This window comes from Coenobita brevimanus, chromosome 16 (genome assembly GCF_032717465.1).
Source record: "Coenobita brevimanus isolate Jiangsu-jjx chromosome 16, ASM3271746v2, whole genome shotgun sequence".
In the NCBI taxonomy this organism is placed as follows: Eukaryota; Metazoa; Arthropoda; class Malacostraca; order Decapoda; family Coenobitidae; genus Coenobita; species Coenobita brevimanus.
Genome location: NC_136969.1, coordinates 15,798,334 through 15,817,045, shown reverse-complemented (window position 1 = coordinate 15,817,045; position 18,712 = coordinate 15,798,334). Strand labels below are relative to the sequence as shown.

At 42.7% G+C, this 18,712-nt stretch overlaps 1 protein-coding gene across 1 annotated transcript in view; it reads left to right on the top strand.

Moving 5' to 3' along the window:
- The first annotated feature begins 4,045 nt into the window (after nucleotides 1–4,045).
- Nucleotides 4,046–18,712, top strand: part of LOC145390979 (uncharacterized) — a 175,965-nt gene continuing 161,298 nt past the window's right edge. The window contains exon 1 of the mRNA XM_080265713.1: nucleotides 4,046–4,069. Within this exon, the coding sequence (XP_080121839.1) occupies nucleotides 4,046–4,069 (24 nt within the window). The remainder of the gene's footprint in view (nucleotides 4,070–18,712) is intronic.

Here is an 18,712-nt window from a genome sequence, read left to right as displayed (position 1 = left end):
TCTGCAATTCCCCTCACAGTACTACTACCGCTACTCCTATTACTACTCCACTATAAATCTGTATAATAATACATATGATTTTCCTTATGTCTGTGTATCTGTTAATCATATTGTCCCTGTCCCACCGTCGACAACTCGTCACTTACCCCGCACCGCTACCCCAGTTGCACCCCACCCCCCTCTCTCTCACCCGCCATGAGCTCTATTCCTCCCCCACTCCGAACCATTTTACCCCTCACCTCCTTCTTGGGCCACCAGGCCTGTTGTTCACCTTTTACCGGTGAATATACGTGGCATGCATTAATAAGAATAATTATAAAATTGACAGCAACAACATACATCTGCAGTATTCCGAACATTACATAATTATAAAAGTCGCAGACCCAAACGTGCCTATATTACGTAGCTCTGATATATTAACCACAGAACCGACCACAGACCGTTCCTATCATTGCCACTGGACCTTACCTGTAGCACTTCACCATAGTAATACAACCCACTGAAGTCCTTTGTGGGATCACTACACATGTTTGGGAAAAATAACAGTGCACAACATGCCTACAACCCATTAAAATACACCTGTGACGTTTCTCTGACATCCATTATATTGCCTAGAAGTTAGCGGACAAACAAACACACGGCTGGACATAGACTGAGGCCGAATGTCTCGCATCGGTATATGACAACCTGACAAAACTATTACGATCCTGCTTTGTAGGTGTCATAATAATAATAATAATAATAATAATAATAATAATAATAATAATAATAATCGTAGTAGTAGTAGTAGCAGTAGTAGTAGTAGTAACAGTAGTAGTAGCAGTAGTAGTAGTAGTAGTAGTAGTAATCACATGTTAATATCCATGATACAGAGGAGGATAAACACCATAATCTCCCTGATAAAACAAGTGCAAACAGCTTTGACATATAAAACCAAACAGTGCCATAATATGCTGTAATGGTAGGGTTATAGTAATACTAAATTAATGTTTGACCACAACCCAACCTTCTGTCATGGCAAACAGATTCTGCATTGCGTCGACACATGCTATTCCAGTGTGTGTCCTTCTCAGTATCGTGCCTAATAACATGTGATTAATTATTATTATTATTATTATTATTATTATTATTATTATTACTGTGATGACACCTGCAATGCAGGATCACAAGAGTTTTGTCAGGTCGTTACATACCGATGCGAGACATTCTGCTTCTGTCTGTCTGTGTCCAGTCGCTTGTTTGTTTGTCCACTAACGTCTCCTAGGCTATTTGATGGATGTCAGTGAAATATCATATGCTTATTTTAGTGGTTTGTAGGCATGTTGTGCACTGTTATTTTTCCCAAACATGTGTAGCGATCTCACAGAGGACCACAGTGGGTTGTATTACCATGGTGAAGTGCTATAGGGAAGGTGCAGTGGTAATGATAAGAACGGTCTGTGGTCGGTTTTGTGGTTAATATATCAGTGCTCCGTAATATAAGCACGTTTGGGTCTGCAGTTATTAAGTGTAATGTTAGGAACACTACACATCCACGATGTTGTTGTTATCATTATATTATTATCGCCTACCTTTAGAAGGCGGAGCGATCATGTTTTTAATTGCATCTGTATGTGTGTGTGTAATTCACCGGGTCGGTCAGGATCACTTGATGGTCATGATAGTCAGCTTTTTACCCTCCCGGAAGGGAGCTGAGAGCTCATATAGTCCGATCTAAGGGCAAGGCTGTGACCTTCACACACACACACCCGTCCCCTTGCTCATGGGGGACAGTAACCACCCACTTCATCAGTGAAACTTTTCGCAACCTGAGCGAGGCGCGAACTCCCGTCCACCAGTTGGTAAGCGAGAACGTTACCACTGCACCAGTGTGTGTGTGTGTGTGTGTGTGTGTGTGTGTGTGTGTGTGTGTGTGTGTGTGTGTGTGTGTGTGTGTGTGTGTGTGTGTGTGTGTGTGTGTGTGTGTTCCTATTATAACTCATGAACGGCTTGAGCTATCAACATGAAGCCTTCAGCGTATCAAGATATGGCCAAAATCTTGGAGGAGTTCGAAAATGGCAACTCGGGGTCAGAACCAAGGTCACCAAACTAACTGCTAAAGGTCAACTAGTTTTTATTGCCTGCCTTTAGCACCATTAAATCTCATGAATGGCTTGAGCTATCAACATAAAACCTTCATGGTATCAAATATTGCCTAAAGTTTGGACTTGGCAAACAATATTTTAGAGGGCGATTACCGTTTAGCTCTCAAATGCCTTCTTTTTTATTATTAATGCATGCCACGTATATTCACCGGTAAAGGGTGAACAACAGGCCTTCTGGCCCAAGGATGAGGTGAAGGGTAATGTGGTGTCGGAGTGGGGGAGGAGTAGAATCCATGGTGGGTGGGAACTGGAGTAGCGGTGCCGGGTCAGTGACGAGTTGTCGACGGTGGGACAGGGACAATAATTATGATTAACAGATACACAGACATAAGGAAAATCATATGTATTATTATTATACATATTTATAGTGGAGTAGTAATAGGACCAGCAGCAGTAGTACTGTGAGGGAAATTTGACACAATAGGAAAAGAGGGATTACAGTAGTAGTGGCAGTGGCAGTAATGGTATTAACAGATTCAGCAGTCTTGGGCTAACGTTGTTTGTTTGGGAGTGATGATGCGAGGAATAATGTAATACAGTAGGGGTTATAGGACCGGACGACAAGAAACCCTCCAAGGAATATGACGACTCGCAGTAAGAGGATACCGGGAAGTAAGAGTAATAAAAGAGGCAGAGACTGAAGGAAAATAATGCACGTATGAGGTGAAGCCCCACTTAAGGTCTTCATAACAAGGCGGAGCAGGATACCACAGCTGTGTCTTCGTTGTCTCATAATATTTTGTGTTGTTTGCATCTAATTTCATCTGATTATAGTAAATTGTTGGCGAATTCTCTCCGCTGTCCATCACAATGTGGTTTAGTCGTCCACATAAAATATTTGCCACATTCATAACCATCCGCACAACTACTGTGAGAATCAACATTAAATTCACAATCATTCTTTATTATAGCTATAGACAATCCAGGGATAACATTCACAAAAATTATGACTGCAGTTATAATGACAAGTTGCAACTTATATACAACTGGCTCGGTGCTTTATTTGCGTGATGAGGATCCGAAACAGATGGGTCAGTATCACAGGACACCATGATAACACAGTAGTCTATGTTATATGTTACAGTATGTATGTTACGAACGCATAATGTTTTGCAGGTGAATAGGATGGAAATGTTTCGAATCCAGTGTCACTAGGTTTCTCACTATTCGTCTCGTAGCTCAGTTCCAAAGTACCACTCATGGTTGTCCGTTCACCTGCCCTCTCTCTAACCCTGACTTCCACTTCCTTCCATCGAGGGGGGTACCGATACTTTGGTTCGCGGGTGTACGTGTGCATGAAAGTGTGTCTGTATATATGCATGGAAGTGTTTGTGTGTCTGTATGTATGTATATATACATATGTATGTATATGCGTGTATATTATATACATATATGGCTTTAATGACCAGAGGCTTTGGTCCCAATGATCGATAGGCCGGAAAATAAAAACCAAAAATAAAAAACAAAAAAACGAGTTGAGTTTTTGATGCATGGTTGCTGAGAGTAAGGAAGTGTTTTCTGAGCTCTCCTCTAGCTACAGGGGTGCCTCACCGGCATTAGTTTTTTTTTTTTTTTTTTTTTTTCGCCACTACGGAGTTTCAGCCTAGCTAGGACTCCTTTTCCTCCCCTCTCTGTATTGAGATACAATAGGTGTTTCTGTCTTTTTCTGAGTATACCTTTGCTTACTCACCCACAGAGGGTCCCCCATACTGATTACTCTGGGGCGTGAATCGACACTCTCGGGCCTCTCTGGAGTAGTTTGAGAGGGCAACCTCAGACATATGTGTTCTGTCCTGGTTTATTTGTCCACTTGCGATCATTCTTCCTTCCCACTTCCCCCATCACGGGGAAGCGGCCTCTATGGCAGACGACCTTTCCGCCTCCCCCCGTCAGGGGCGGAGATGGTCCTGACCTACCCCCCATTGGTACACGGACTGACAGCCCCCAGACAGAACGGCCCCAGACTCGTTTGCCTCAAAAAATTAATGCAAATAATGCGGAATTTGTGATCGTCCATGCTCTACGTTCCACTCCCTTGAGCAGCCTCAATCCCTTCATGATCAAGAAGGTTATTCATGGCTGTGCTTGGGAGGTGGAACAAGTTAAAAAACTTGCAAATGGAGACCTCCTTGTCTTGATCTGTAATTCCTCCCAAGATAAGGACTTGCTGAAGCTGTGCAAGTTTCATTTCTATGATGTCGAAGCCAAGATCCCAACTTCCATGAATTCCTGCAAGCGGGTTATCACTTGCAGGGATCTCATGGTGATGAGTGAGGAAAAAATCATACAGGAACTTGCTCAGCAAGATGTCATTGATGCCCGGTTTATAACTAGATTTTCCGAAGGCATGAGGATGAAGACGGCCACTATTGTTTTGACTTTCGGCAGTTTCATTCCCGGCACATGTTAAAGTTGGTTACGATATTGTTAATGTAAGACCATATATCCCCAACCCACTCCGATGTTTGAAGTGTCAGCTGTATGGGCACGTTGCTAAGACTTGTCGGCCTTCAGAGTCAGTGTGTGGCAAATGTGCAACACAAGGTCACGATGCTGAGCAGCTCACATCCGAGACTATCTGTTGCTTTTTCATTGTAAGGGTGCTCACTCCATTTCCTCTAGGGATTGTCCCACGTGGAAGGAGGAGAAAGAGGTCTGAACAGTGAAGGCAACTAAGGATATCTCCTACTACGAAGCAAGGAAAAAGGTGAAGGAGTTGCACGCAACCCCTATGCCGAATAGGTCCTATGCTTCGGCGGTGATGTTTCATCCCGTGATGTGCTCTGCTGCAACACAGACTGACCATGAACCGGTTCCTCTTGCCACACATTCTACTTCTCAATCTCGCCCTCCTTTACGTTCCAACAGTCTTACGGACTTACCTGTCGCTACTTCCTACTGTCATGCTGCTGCTGCTCCTTCGCAGTAAGTGAGACAAAAACAAAAGTCTGACAAGTCTAATAAGATTAATTTGACCACCCTCACCAAGCTGGCACGTCCTCATGTCCTTCCTGCTCCTTGTCCAGCAAGGGAGAAGAAGGATAGCTCTTCCTTAGGGGAATGTGGGAGTCTTGTTATTCAGGAAAATATGGAGGTTTCTGTAAACAAGCACCAGGATAGGTCGCCCGGTAGTCACTCGCCTGCTGCCGGCCAGCAAAAAAAGATCAAACACACTGGCCCCCAAAAGTAAAACTTAAACCGCTGCATTCACTATGTTACAGTGAAAATGCAGGAGTCTTAGGAATAAATTACTCAATATACCAATCTTGCTTTCCATACACAGGCCAGACGTTGTTTGTTTACAGGAGACGCGCCTGGAGGATCATCCTGATCCTCCACAGTTCAAACACTACCATTCGTATAGAAGATATGAAGGTCACGGAGTTGCCATATACACACACACAAAGCACACCCACAAACAGAAGTGATTCTAATTTCTACTCTGTCGCATGGAAAGGAAAATTTAATAACACGTATCTGTCTATTTGTTCTTTGTACTGTCCTCCACATGGCCCCATTGATAGTGATGCTTTAAATTCACTATTTGAACATCTTCATGGCAATAAGTTAGTGTAGGGCGACTTTAACGCCCATCACTATCAATGGGGTAGCTTGAGGATCGATGGTCGTGGGGAGCAAATAGTCGACCGAATACTACAGTCCAACCTCGGTCTCCTGAACGATGGTAGAGCGACTCATGTAGATGATCATACTGGTAACTTTTTGGCCATTGACTTATCTCTGGCCTCCCCTGGTATACATCAAAAATTCTCGTGAGACCCATATGACAACTCCTTGGGATGTGATCATTTACCCATCTGTCTTTCTTATAAATGCAACATCGTTTCGCATCCTCAACCTCCAAAACTTAACTATAAGAAAGCAGATTGGGGATCCTTCTCAAGGATCGCCAATTTAGATATATCTGGGGAGACCATAGATGTTAAACTCGAAGATTTAACCAAATCCATATTACTCGCAGCTGAGCCTGCTATTCCCAAGACTTCTACAGTTCATGCGAAGCACTGAGCACATTGGTGGACGCCAGAATGCCGACAAGCATTAAGGAAACGCAACAGGAGATACAGGATTTTTCATAGTCAGCCCAATGAGGAAAATTTTATTGCATAAAACAGGCACAGGCTGAGGAAAGGAGAATAATAAGAAAGGCCAAAAGTGACTCCTGGCTGTCCTTTATGTCCACGGTGACTCGCACTACACCATTAAGTAAAGTCTGGTCCAGTATAAGAATATTAAATAATAAAGGCCCATACTTCCCTGTCACAACCCTGTAGGTGAACAACACCATGTATGACGAGCCCGTGGACGTTGCTAACATCCTCGCCAGGAGTTTTTCTCATGTAAGTAGCTCAGCCAATTATGATCCACGTTTTCAACATCATAAACGCATGGCTGAGCTACAGTTAAACTTTGCCACAGAAGACGTAGACTCCCCGTACAAACAAGAGTTTATGCTAGATAAACTGCTCCTTGCCCTTAAATCCTGTAAAGACACCAGCCCTGGACCAGACACCATCAAGTACGGTATGATCCAGCATCTTAATCAGGACAACCTGATTAAGATGTTAGCATTGTACAATGAGATTTGGACGTCTTGAACTTTCCCAAACTCAAGGCAATTTGCGCACGTCATACAGATACCCAAGGAGCCTGGTCGTCTTATGAATTCCACTTCATTTCGTCCTGTTGTGTTGAATTCTTGTCTATGTAAGGGCATGGATCGATTTTTTTTTTTTTATTGCGAGGAAGAAGGAACCAAAGGCCAGGAGCCCGCAATAACAGTTCCCTCCAAGAGAAAAACAAAATACAAGAGAGAGCCAGATTCAAGATCCATTCATTTCAAGATGCCTGGACACAGTGCATTTGAGAGACTGGAGATCATAGGCAGCAGGAAACGCAGACAGAGGGAGACAGTTCCAGAGCTGACCTGTTGCATAAATGAAGAACTGAGAGTAACGGTTAATTCTTGCATTAGAGAGTTGGACAGAAAAGGGATGAGAGTTTGCTGCTAGACGCGTACTACGCACCCGTCGTAGAGGTGGAGGAATGTATGCAAACAGTTCAGAGGAGCAATGACCATTAAAGTAGCAATAGAAAAGAGATAAAGAGGCAACAGTGCAGTGAAGAGACAGAGGTTGAAGGGAGTCATTAAGAGGAGGAGAGTTAATAAGACGAAAAGCCTTTGACTCCACCCTATTGAGAAGAGCTGCATGTGGGGAGCCTCCCCACACATGAGAGTTGTACTCCGCACAGGGGCGGATAAAACCCCTGTATAGAGTCAACAATTGGGCAGGGGTAAAGAAAGAACGGAGTCGGCTTAGCGCACCCAATCTCTTGGAAGCACCTTTTACAAGAGATGTAATATGATCTTTCCAAGATAAGTCCCAAGTAAATGAAACCCCAAGCATGTTCAAGGATGATGCAGGATTAAGCTGAATATTATTAAACTTTAGTGGGTATACCTGTGAAAGATTTTGATGGGTTCATAAGTGTAAGAACTGAGCCTGAGATACATTAAAAACAACAAGATTATTTTTACCCCAGTCAGAGATACGAGCCAAGTCAGACATTAGGTGTGCCATAGCCTCATCCCTTGTTTGTTGAAGTAACTGCTGAGATGGGCGTTGTGGGAACCGAATGGAAAGGTGAAGGGTGGAGTCATCAGCAAATGAGTGGATAGGGTTAGATGTACAGCTTAGATCATTGATGAATAAAAGGAAGAGAGTTGGTGATAGATCAGAGCCCTGAGGAACACCACTGTTGATAGATCTAGGAGAAGAACAATGGCCATCTACAACAGCTGCTATGGAACGACCAGAAAGGAAGCTAGCGATGAAGGCACAGATAGAAGGATAGAAACCTAAAGAGGGCAGTTTGGAAATTAAAGATTTATGCCAGACTCGATCGAAAGGCTTTGACATGTCCAGTGCAATGGCAAAGCTTTCGCCAAAGTCCCGAAGGGAGGATGACCAGGAGTCTGAAAGGTAGGTGAGAAGATCGCCAGTGGAGCGTCCCTGACGGAACCCATACTGACGATCAGAAAGAAGGTTGTGATAAGAAAGATGCCTAAAAATTTTTCTATTCAGAATTGATTCGAAAACTTTAGAAATACAGGACGTTAAAGCAATTGGACGATAGTTGGGGGGTTGGGAATCGTCACCCTTCTTTGGGACTGGCTGAATGAGAGCAAACTTCCAGCAAGAAGGAAAGGTACAAGATAACAGACAAAGGCAAAAGGGTTTGCCTAGGCAGGGTGTAAGCACAGAAGCACAGTTCTTGAGAACAACAGGAGGGACTCCATCAGGCCCAAATGTCTTGTTAGTATTGAGGCCAGTGATGGCAGAAAATACATCAGCTGAAGAAATTTTAATGTCAGCCATGAGGAAGTCAGAGGTGGGAAATGATGGAGGAACAACACCGGAATCGTCTAAGGTGGAATTGGAGGAGAAAGTCTGTGTGAAGAGATCTGCTTTATCAGTAGAAGAAATAGCTACAGAACCATCAGAGTAGAAAAGTGGAGGAAAGGATGATGAGGTAAAGTTGTTAGATAGGTTTTTGGCAAGGTGCCAGAAGGAGCGGGAATAATTCGAGAGGGAGAGTTGAGAGGATTTAGTACTGATGAAATTATTTTTTGCGAAGCGAAGAACAGAGAGCACGATTCCGGGCAGAAACGTAAAGATAATGTGATTCGTGGTGGGTTGGCTCCGGTACCTTTTGTAGGCCCTGTCCTTGTTGCAGACAGCATTAGAACAAGCATGATTAAACCAAGGCTTTCTTGCGTTAGTCAAAGGATATGAGAAAGGAATGGATGCCTCCATGCCCGAGAGAATAACCTCCATAATGCGCAAGGCACACTCAGACACCTCCAGGCCATGGAAGCAATAATCATTCCAGGGCCTCCCAATCCGCGGCTCCAAAATGCCACAGGCGACGTTTCCCTGTAGGGTCCACAGGCAGCACCGAAGTGATAGGACAGGTTAAGGTGACAAGGTTGTGATCGGAGGAGTCCAACAGAGAGAGATGATTAACAGTGTATACAGAAGGATTAGTTGCAAGGAAGAGGTCAGGTAAGTTGGAGCTCTCTCCAAGGCGGTCTGGGGTACAGGTTGGGTGCTGAACAAGCTGCTCTAGGTCATTAAGGATAGAAAAGATGTAGGCTTGTTCACCAGTTGGATCAGTGAAAGGAGAGGAGAACCAAAGGTGGTGGTGAACATTGAAATCTCCTAGAATGGAGATTTCAGAGAAAGGAGAAATGGATAGAATGTGTTCCATCGTAGATGTTAGATAGTCAAAGAATTTTTGACAGTCAGTAGAAATAGGGTTAAGTAAACAGCACAGATATATTTAGTCAGATAATGACAAGAAAGTCGAATTCAGAGTGTAGAGATTTCAGAAGAATCGAGTTCAGGAACACGAGAGCAAGATAAGTCGTTGCGTATATATACACAACAGCCACCTTTGGCTTTGAAATTGGTATAAAGTAGGAGGATACAGAAAAGGGTTTGGTGTCAGTTCCCTCAGACAGCTGAGTCTCAGTTAGAAAAAGAAGGTGAGGTTTAGAGGAGGAGAGGTGGTGCTCAACAGAGCGAAAGTTAGAGGAAAGGCCGCGAATGTTGCAGAAATGAAGAAGAGAGTCAGACCATGGTTACAGGCATCTTGAGTCGTCACGGCTGGGTGATGAGACGCCATGATTTTTGAATTTTGGAAATGGAAGTGTAGTGTGTACTGTGCATGTAGTTTGGTGTAGATAATTAGAGAAATTTGTTTTGGAGAGCATGCTGGCCTACTCTCTGTGTAACTGAGACACTGAAAAAGTTAAGCAAAGAAGGATGGTCAGGAACTAGTCCTGAGGGCTGATGAAACGGGAGCTACAGCACTCCCTGTCATCAGGGTTCCATCCACCTCGGGAGTACTGCCCTGCTCAACTGGTGCTACAGTCTACTCCTATTACTGTAAGTAATAGGCTTCTTTTTGTTTAAGAGTAGAGAAATTTGTTAAAAGATCAACAGTGTGGCTTCTGTAAATAAAGAAGTTCACTAGATCATTTAATGAATTTGGAGAATTGTATTTCATAGGCATTTGCCAATAAAGAATTCAGAGTAGGGGTGTTCTTGGACATCCATAAGGCCTATGACATGACATGGCGACACAGTATACTAATGAAGCTCTATGCTTATGGTTTAAGAGGAAATATGCCTATTTTTATTTCAAAATTCTTAAAGGACTGGACTTTCTCTGTCAAATTGCCCCATAATGTAACATCGGATATATTTATCCAGGAAAACTGGGTGCTGCAGGGGAGTGTGCTTAGTCCCACTTTATTTAGTATTATAATCAATGATATTCTGTCATCAGCTCCCATCTCCAGGAATCTTAAATACTCGCTCTACGCTGACGATTGTGCAATATGGCAGTCTTTCCATGGTGCACAATTTTCGGTTGGGCGGATTCAAGCAGCCCTTGACTCCGTCCACAAATGGGCCTTGCAGTAGGGATTTACGTTTTCCTTCCCTAAGTGTGCCGCTGTGGTTTTTACGACTCATAACGTACCTAATTTGTCCTTAACTTTGGATAATCAGGCGGTACCTTTTCAAAATTCTGTAATGTTGTTGGGAATACAATTTGACTGTTATTTGAAGTTCAAAATTCATGTTAATAATTTGATTACTTATTGTGATAAACCTTTAAATGTCCTCAAGTACCTAGCGGGTACTACATGCTGTGCCGACAGAAAATCTTTCTTCAAAGCTAGACTTCATCGCACAGGTGTATGGCTCAGTATCCGATACCAAGCTGATAGGATTGGATGTGTTGCAGAATAAATGTTTGCCCATGTGTCTTGGAGCCGTCCGGTGTACCTGTGTAGTTTGTATGGAAGTGGAGGCGAACGTGCCTCTCCTCCATATTCGACATTACCTCCTGGCTTGGTCCAATGGACTCAGAACATCGAGGAAAAGTAATATCGGCAATATGGCCTCTACCCCCCTGCGTCAATACCACCAGCTTCTGTGCGGGGTGCGTCGGCCACTTTCCGTTCGCCTCCACTTACTGACTCAGGAGCTTGGTGTGGTCCTTAGTGACTGTGACAAGTTGGTGTCAAAAAATATAGCGCCTTGGGAGCCACCTGGCTTTACCATTGACGTATCATGGCTCCCACCACCAAAGGCCAAGGTGCCGGAGGCAGAGGTCTATCACTTGTTTCGTAACATCATCATGCGTCACTTGGGGTCCCACCAATTGTACACCGACAGCTCCAAATCAAGTGAATGTGTGGGTGCAAGTGTATGGTCGACCGAATGTTCCCTCGGGTATCGGTTGCCAACTCATACATCTGTGTTTACCTCAGAACTTTTTGCTATTGACAAAGCCATAGACTATGCTCTCATTTCTAGGCATGACTCATTTGTCATATTTTCAGATTCAAAATAAGCCCTTCAGGCGATTGCTTCTTGCACTTTGGATTCTAATGAGATCCAGGGCTGCATTGTTAATAAACTGCATTCATGCAACAAGTCATTCACGCTGATCTGGGTGCCTGGTCATTGTCGTATCTATGGCAATGAGCAGGCTGACTTACTTGCATAGTTGGCTGTAGAGCTCGAGGAGACTTGGGACGTTCCTCGTGATCTACGGTCGAGTCTCTCTCTCGGAAAGAAATCAATAAATCTTCTGTGGCAAGGTCAGTGGACCAGACTAAATATTCTAACATGCATGCCATACCTGGGCGACTGGGACACTGCCAACCGTCCCAGTCGCTTGGAAGGAAAAGTGTTGGCTCGTTTGTGTGGAGTAGACTGTAGCACCAGTCGAACAGGGCAGTACTCCCGAGGTTGATGGCAAGTTGGGGATAGGGAGAGCTGGAACTCCCGTTTCACCAGCCCTCAGGACTTGATCCTGACCATCTCCCTTTCCTGAACATTTTCAGTACATTCATTTACACAGAGAGTAGGCCAGCATGCTCTCATAATACCTCTACCTTGAACTGTCTACACCACACTACATGCGCATAGCATATGACACCTTCTATTCACGTCTTTAGTAATGGCTGCTGCAATCTTACTATCAAATGAGGTGGTACCTTGGATTGCCACCACCGGAAGAGTAGGGCTGGTTGCACAGGGTCCTCTCGGTCGCCATCAAGCGACTGTGCCGGCAGCGACTGTTGCTATTTCCGGGAATGCTCGTCGGCAAAAATGTGACAGTGCAGCCTTATTCTTTACCAACATCCGCGGCCTTACCATAGATTTAAACTCAGTTTATTTTTTCCTTCAGTCCATATCCCCTTTGGCCCTTTTCCTCACAGAACCACAAATCTCACCCTCTACAGATATATCTCCATTTTGTTTTCCCGGTTACCATCTCCTTACAAACTTCCGTAACAAGGGCGGCACCTGTTGCTATATAAAATCCCAATATGCAGTTGACACTATTTTAAACTTCACTTCATCCAGTTTTGATTATTCATTATATAAATCAAACTGTCAAAACATTAGCAAATATATTTGTGTAGTTTATTGTTCCCCCAATGCTTCTTCGGAACCGAGTGTATTTGATTCCATACCCACTCAGTTGAGTAACCTTGACCTTGCCCTTGGCACCGAAATTACCATTTTGGGTGATTTTATCATACACAATGTTGAATGGTTATTGCATTCTGCCCAGACTGACGACGCTGGTCTAGAGTGCGAGCAGTTTGCGGAATCGTTTAATCTCACCCAGTTGGTAAAGCAACCAACTAGAATACCTGATAATCCTGACGATGATGCCCATCTCTTGGATTTATTCTTGACAAATAATCCAGATCAATACAGGATAGAGGTACGTCACCACTTGGATCCTCTGACCACAATTTCATTAAAGCCTCATTAGTTAATCCCCCCACACCTCCCTGTTCTGAACTTGTCAGGGTGACCCGATGGCACTTTGATAGGGCAGACTGGGATGGATTTAGAAATTATCTTGATGATATTCCATGGCAGTTTTTCTTCTCAAGTGATCCCAATTCTACCCAGTCCCACATTTGCGACTTAATACTAGCTGGCATGATTCATACCAAGTCAACAGTTCACTAAAAGATCGAACTCTCCAAAATGGTTTGATGGCAACTGTGCCAAAACAACAACCCAAAAGTCATCAGCATATAACTCTTACTTAAAATAAAAAACATCTGAATCATTCTTCCCATTTCAAATTGCTAGAAATCATGCAAAAGCTGTATTAAATCTATCTAAATCAAACTCTCTTCAAAAGCAAGCATCAAAACTACTTAACAACCCTAATGACAAAAAGATATATTCTGGTCAACTCTAATTCTTTCAATAATAACTTTAACAAGGCATCTTCCATTCCCCCACTAAAATCTTCAGATGGCAACATTACAAATGACCCACGTGGGAAAGCAGATATCTTTCCCAGTACCTTTGCCAGAAACTCTACGATAGACGATACCAGCCAGAATGTCCCAGTACTGGAACTTGATTCTCCCGAAATTGCCCCACTTAATATACAGAGAAGATACGTAAAATCCATCCTAGACAATTTACCAAGCAACAACGCTCCAGGCCCAGATGGAATTCCGTCAATTGTTTTGAAAAAGTGTTCTGAACTTGCCTCTTTCTCAATAGTGGAATAGTTCTTTTGAGGTGGCAAAACAGCCCCAGCCCTTGTATCACTTGCGTCAACAGCCATCTTAAAAAGCTTAGCAAATTTTGGAGTAGCAAGCACTGGCTGACTTAATAGGACAGCTTTAAAAGTTTACTGAAAGAGGATTCACAGTTATCGGTCCAGACAAATTTAACTCCCTTTTTCAGTAGGTCTGTAAGTGGTGGTACAAGAATTGAAAAGTTAAGAACAAATCTGTAATAACCTACCATTCCCAAAAATCTTTGTAGCTCTTTCCTACTTTTAGGTCTGGGAAGATCACTTATAACCTGAAATTTAGCTCCTGGTGGTGCAACGTGTCCATCACCAATTACGTACCCAAGGTACTGAACTTTAGCTTGACCAAACTCACACTTTGATAAATTAGCTACAAGATTAGCCTGAACCAAACGCTCAGGAAATTTACTGACATGGCATAGGTGATCTTTCCAGTTGTCACTGAAGAGTAATACATCATCAATGTAAACAACACACCCTGCCTAACCCTCTGTTACAACATTCATGAGCTTCTGAAAAGTGGCATTACAGAACATGCAAAAAGTCTTTCCTAGTGTTACAAAACATGGGATCTCCCTAGCACGTTCAGTCATAGGTACTTGCCAGTATCCCTTTAACAAATCAAACTTACTTATGTACCTAGCCTTTCCAATCTTGTCTATGCAATCTTCCACGCGAGGGACAGGGTAAGTGTCTGTTTTCGTTATCTGATTAAGACGTCTGTAGTCGATGCAAATCCGCTGTGACCCACCTGGCTTAGGGACTAGAGTGACAGGAGAACTCCACTCGCTCTGACATGGCTCAGTCATCTTGTGGTCCAACAGGTAGCCAAGCTCCTTCTGGATGAGAGGAACTTTCACTGGGTTCACAAGGTAAGGAGGCAGTTTAATTGGCTTTGTGTCTCCAACATCGACATCATGCATCAACACAGTGGTTCTTCCTGGAGTAGCACGGAACACTTGCGGGTACTCCTGCAGTAATGCCGAAAACTTCTGCCTTTCCTCGGGAGCTAGATTAGAAAGCTTAGTCTGGAGATCATTCATGATATCAGGATTCTTCCCCAAACTATCACTCAGGCTCATACTGCATGGGAGAACTTCACTTGCAGACTCGGGTGAAACAGCTACAGTGCAGACTGGGTTATTTTCGTCCCGCCTGTGATATAAATTTAGCATGTTGATGTGACAAAGTTGCTTGTTCTTTCTACGATCTGGTGTGGCAATGACATAGTTGACATCACTGAGTTTCTTCTCCACGAAAGAAGGACCACTAAACTTGGCTTGAAGAGGTTGCCCATGCACCGGTAGCAGAATCAAAACCTGATCTCCTGGCTGAAAGTGGCGTAACCTGGACTTCTTATCATAACAAGTCTTCATCCTCTCCTGAGCAGCTCCTACATTCTCTCTCACCAGCTGTAAAGAAGTGGACAGCCGTTCTTTGAACTTCATCACATACTCCAGCAGGTTGACGTCATCTTCCTCCGACAGCCAGCATTCCTTGAGTAGCTTAAGGGGTCCTCTTACTTCATGGCCAAACAGTAGTTCAAAGGGTGAGAAGCCCAGTGATTCATTTGGAGATTCTCTTGCGGCAAATACAACGAATGGAAGACCTTTATCCCAGTCTTTCTGATGTTCCAAACAGTATTTCCTGAGCATCGATTTGAGTGTTTGATGATATCTCTCCAACGCTCCTTGGGTCTGGGGATGGTAAGCTGAAGACGTGATCTGGGTGATGCCCAACTCTTTCAGAGACTGCTTGAAAACATTTGATATGAAATTACTTCCTCGGTCTGACTGTACCTCCTTGGGCAGACCAAACTTGGTGAAGAACCCCAGCATTTCCTTAACCACGTTCTTTGCTGAGATATTTCTAAGTGTAATGGCTTCAGAATAACGAGTAGCCATTTCAGTCAGGGTCAACACATAAGAAAATCCTGAAGAAGTCTTAGGAAGAGGGCCCACAATATCCACCAACACACGGGTGAATGGCGCCTCAAAAGGAGGAATGGGAACTAGAGGTGCAACCTTTTCGGTCTGATTACACTTCCCCACAACTCGACAGGTGTAACAAGACTTACAATACCAGGAAACATCTCTGAAGATACCTGGCCAGTAGAAGTGTTTCAAAATGCGTGCCACAGTCTTCCTCACTCCAAGGTGTTCTGCCAAACTGGAATCATGAGCCACTCTAATGATATCCTGCCTACAAACACGAGGGATGACAATTTGATGTACAAACTCCCATTCACAGTCGGCTGATGCTGTTAGGGGTCTCCACTTTCTCATAAGTACTCCTGACTTTATATAATAACAAGTAGAAGCACCAGCTGACTCTTCCTCACTGCAGGCAGAGTTAGCTAGACCTTTCAACCAGGGTCAGCAATCTGCAACTCAACCAACTCTTGACGAGACAAATTATCAACACTACGGGGTACTGCCTCATCTGGTGAGTGGTCCAAATTAGCAAGAAAAGTGTTAGCTAGGATAACATCATCATCATCATCATCATCATTATCCTCTAAGTCACCAGTAACTTTAGACTTAGCCCTAGTGACAGCACATGCAGAGAACACATCAGGGATATCACAATCCTAGGTCGCAGTCACTGGTTCACTAGACAACTGAGGAGCTGGACACACTTGACTTCCACCAATATCATTTCCAAGTAAGAAAGTTGCACCTGACATTGGGAGTGTCTCAACCAACCCAACCATAACGGAACCATTAACAAAACCAGACTCTAAATTCACTCTGCACAGAGGGACAGAGAAGTAATTATTCCCTGCACCTTGTAAGATTACAGTTTCATCAGAGGAATTAATATTAAAGCCTAGAACACTGGTCAGCATAAGAGATTGGCAAGCACCTGTATCACGATATATTTTAACTGATTTCCTGTCATTATTGTCCAGAGGACTGACAAAACCATCCGACACAAAATTAACACATGAACTCTTGAGAGTGTCACCCACGTTACACCTCAAAAAAGGAGTTTCATCATGAGAATTTAGTTTACCCTTCAAAGCAGGTTCAGTTAACTCGGTTAAAGAATTCTGGGAACTCTCAAGGGTGGACACTAGACCAATTGACTGAATATTTAAAGACTCCTTTTTGTTCACATCACCCTGTCTCCTGAAACATTTCTACGTAGTATGACCAAGCTTACTACAATAATACATTTACCTCTCTGAAATCTAGAGGTGGAGCTGGTATTTACTTCCTGAGAAACATCTTCTTTATTCTCTTTCGTGTTACCTGTACTCTGAGTAGAGGCAACGTACTTACTCTCAGCTTTCCTTTTTTCTTTAGAATATCTCTTGTGAGTGAGAACATATTCATCAGCTAAAACTGCAGCATCAGACAAATTATTATTCTTTTCTCAACAAGATATAGGCTTACATCTTTATTAATACACCTTTTGAAGTCCTCCAGCAAAATCATCTGCTTAAATTTATCAAAATCAGTATTTACATTTTTAGAATTTAACCACTGCTCTAACAGAGTTTCTTTGATTTTTGCATACTCAACGTGGGATTGCTTATCTTGCTTATAAGTTGTCCTAAATTTTACTCTATAGGCTTCAGGAACAAGCTCATAGGCCTTAAGAATCAAGCTTTTAACTACATCATAATTATCAGATTGATCCTGAGGCAAAGATGCATAAGTTACTTGAGCCTTACCGGTGAGAACAGTCTGTAGGAGTACTGGCCAATACTTTTTGGGTCAATTAAAACCTGTAGCTACCCTCTCAAACAACTGAAAATACTTTGTTAAATGAGATTCATTAAAAAGGAAGGACAAGTTTAACATTTTTAGCTACATCAAAATCATCGGAGCTAGATGATCCAGTTCCACTTTGTTTCATGCGATACTCATGGTTTGCCTGAATCCTAGCAATTTCAATTTGTGCCTGTGCCTCCTGAATACGAGCCTGAGACTCATTAGCACGAGCCTCCTGCAGGGCTAGCTGTAACTTAGCTATTTCAATCTGCGTTTTCTCATCTGAAGGAGTTACATTAAACAAGCTTTTATTAATCATGTCAACAATTTGATCTTTAGACTGATGAGAGCGAACAGCAATTCCCAATTGTTGAGCAACAAGCTTAAGTTCATTCTTTGTTCTGTTTTCTACATCACACACTGTTTGCACATTTGACAAAAAATCTTTGGCTTCATCAAGAGTAGTAATAGTAGACATCATGAATAAATCACAGTCACAAAATATCAAGCAATATCCTTATGATAATATCCTGAATATTCTGATAAGAGGTCGCCAAATTTATGTTACGGAACAGAGAGAGATAATGAACACTTCAAATGAGAATACTAAAATCACTACTGTACTGCAAAGGTCCAGGTTAAAAAAAAAAAAGACAGGTAAAATTACAAGTTAAAGTTTAATGCTCAAACTAAACATTCAGGACTCTTAAGGATAATGTAATGGCAAAACAGGTTACATATATGGTTAACTGCAATACCCTCTATTAACATGAATATAGCAAGAACAAATTTATCTAAGTCAGCCCTGATAAATGAGAAAACCGAATAATGCTCAGTTAAAGCAAGATATATTATTACAGATAAAAAATATTATTAATAATGGCTGACATCAAAAACTCCAAATGAATCACAAAAACCTTACCAGGCCTATGAATTAATGCCTTAGGCTATACAGTACAAGAAAAATGGAAATAACACTTATACTCAAATTATACAGCAGCTAGATGGCTGGAGACTTCCTGAGCACTCACAAAAATAATAATACACTATACAGGGGAGGACAGAGATGTGAACAAAATAAGGAGTAGATCTAAGTGGTAATTAATGCAGAGACTGAGCTCATTATATAGGGGCCGGGAGAGCTTGATACAACTTGTAAGAAGGACGCGT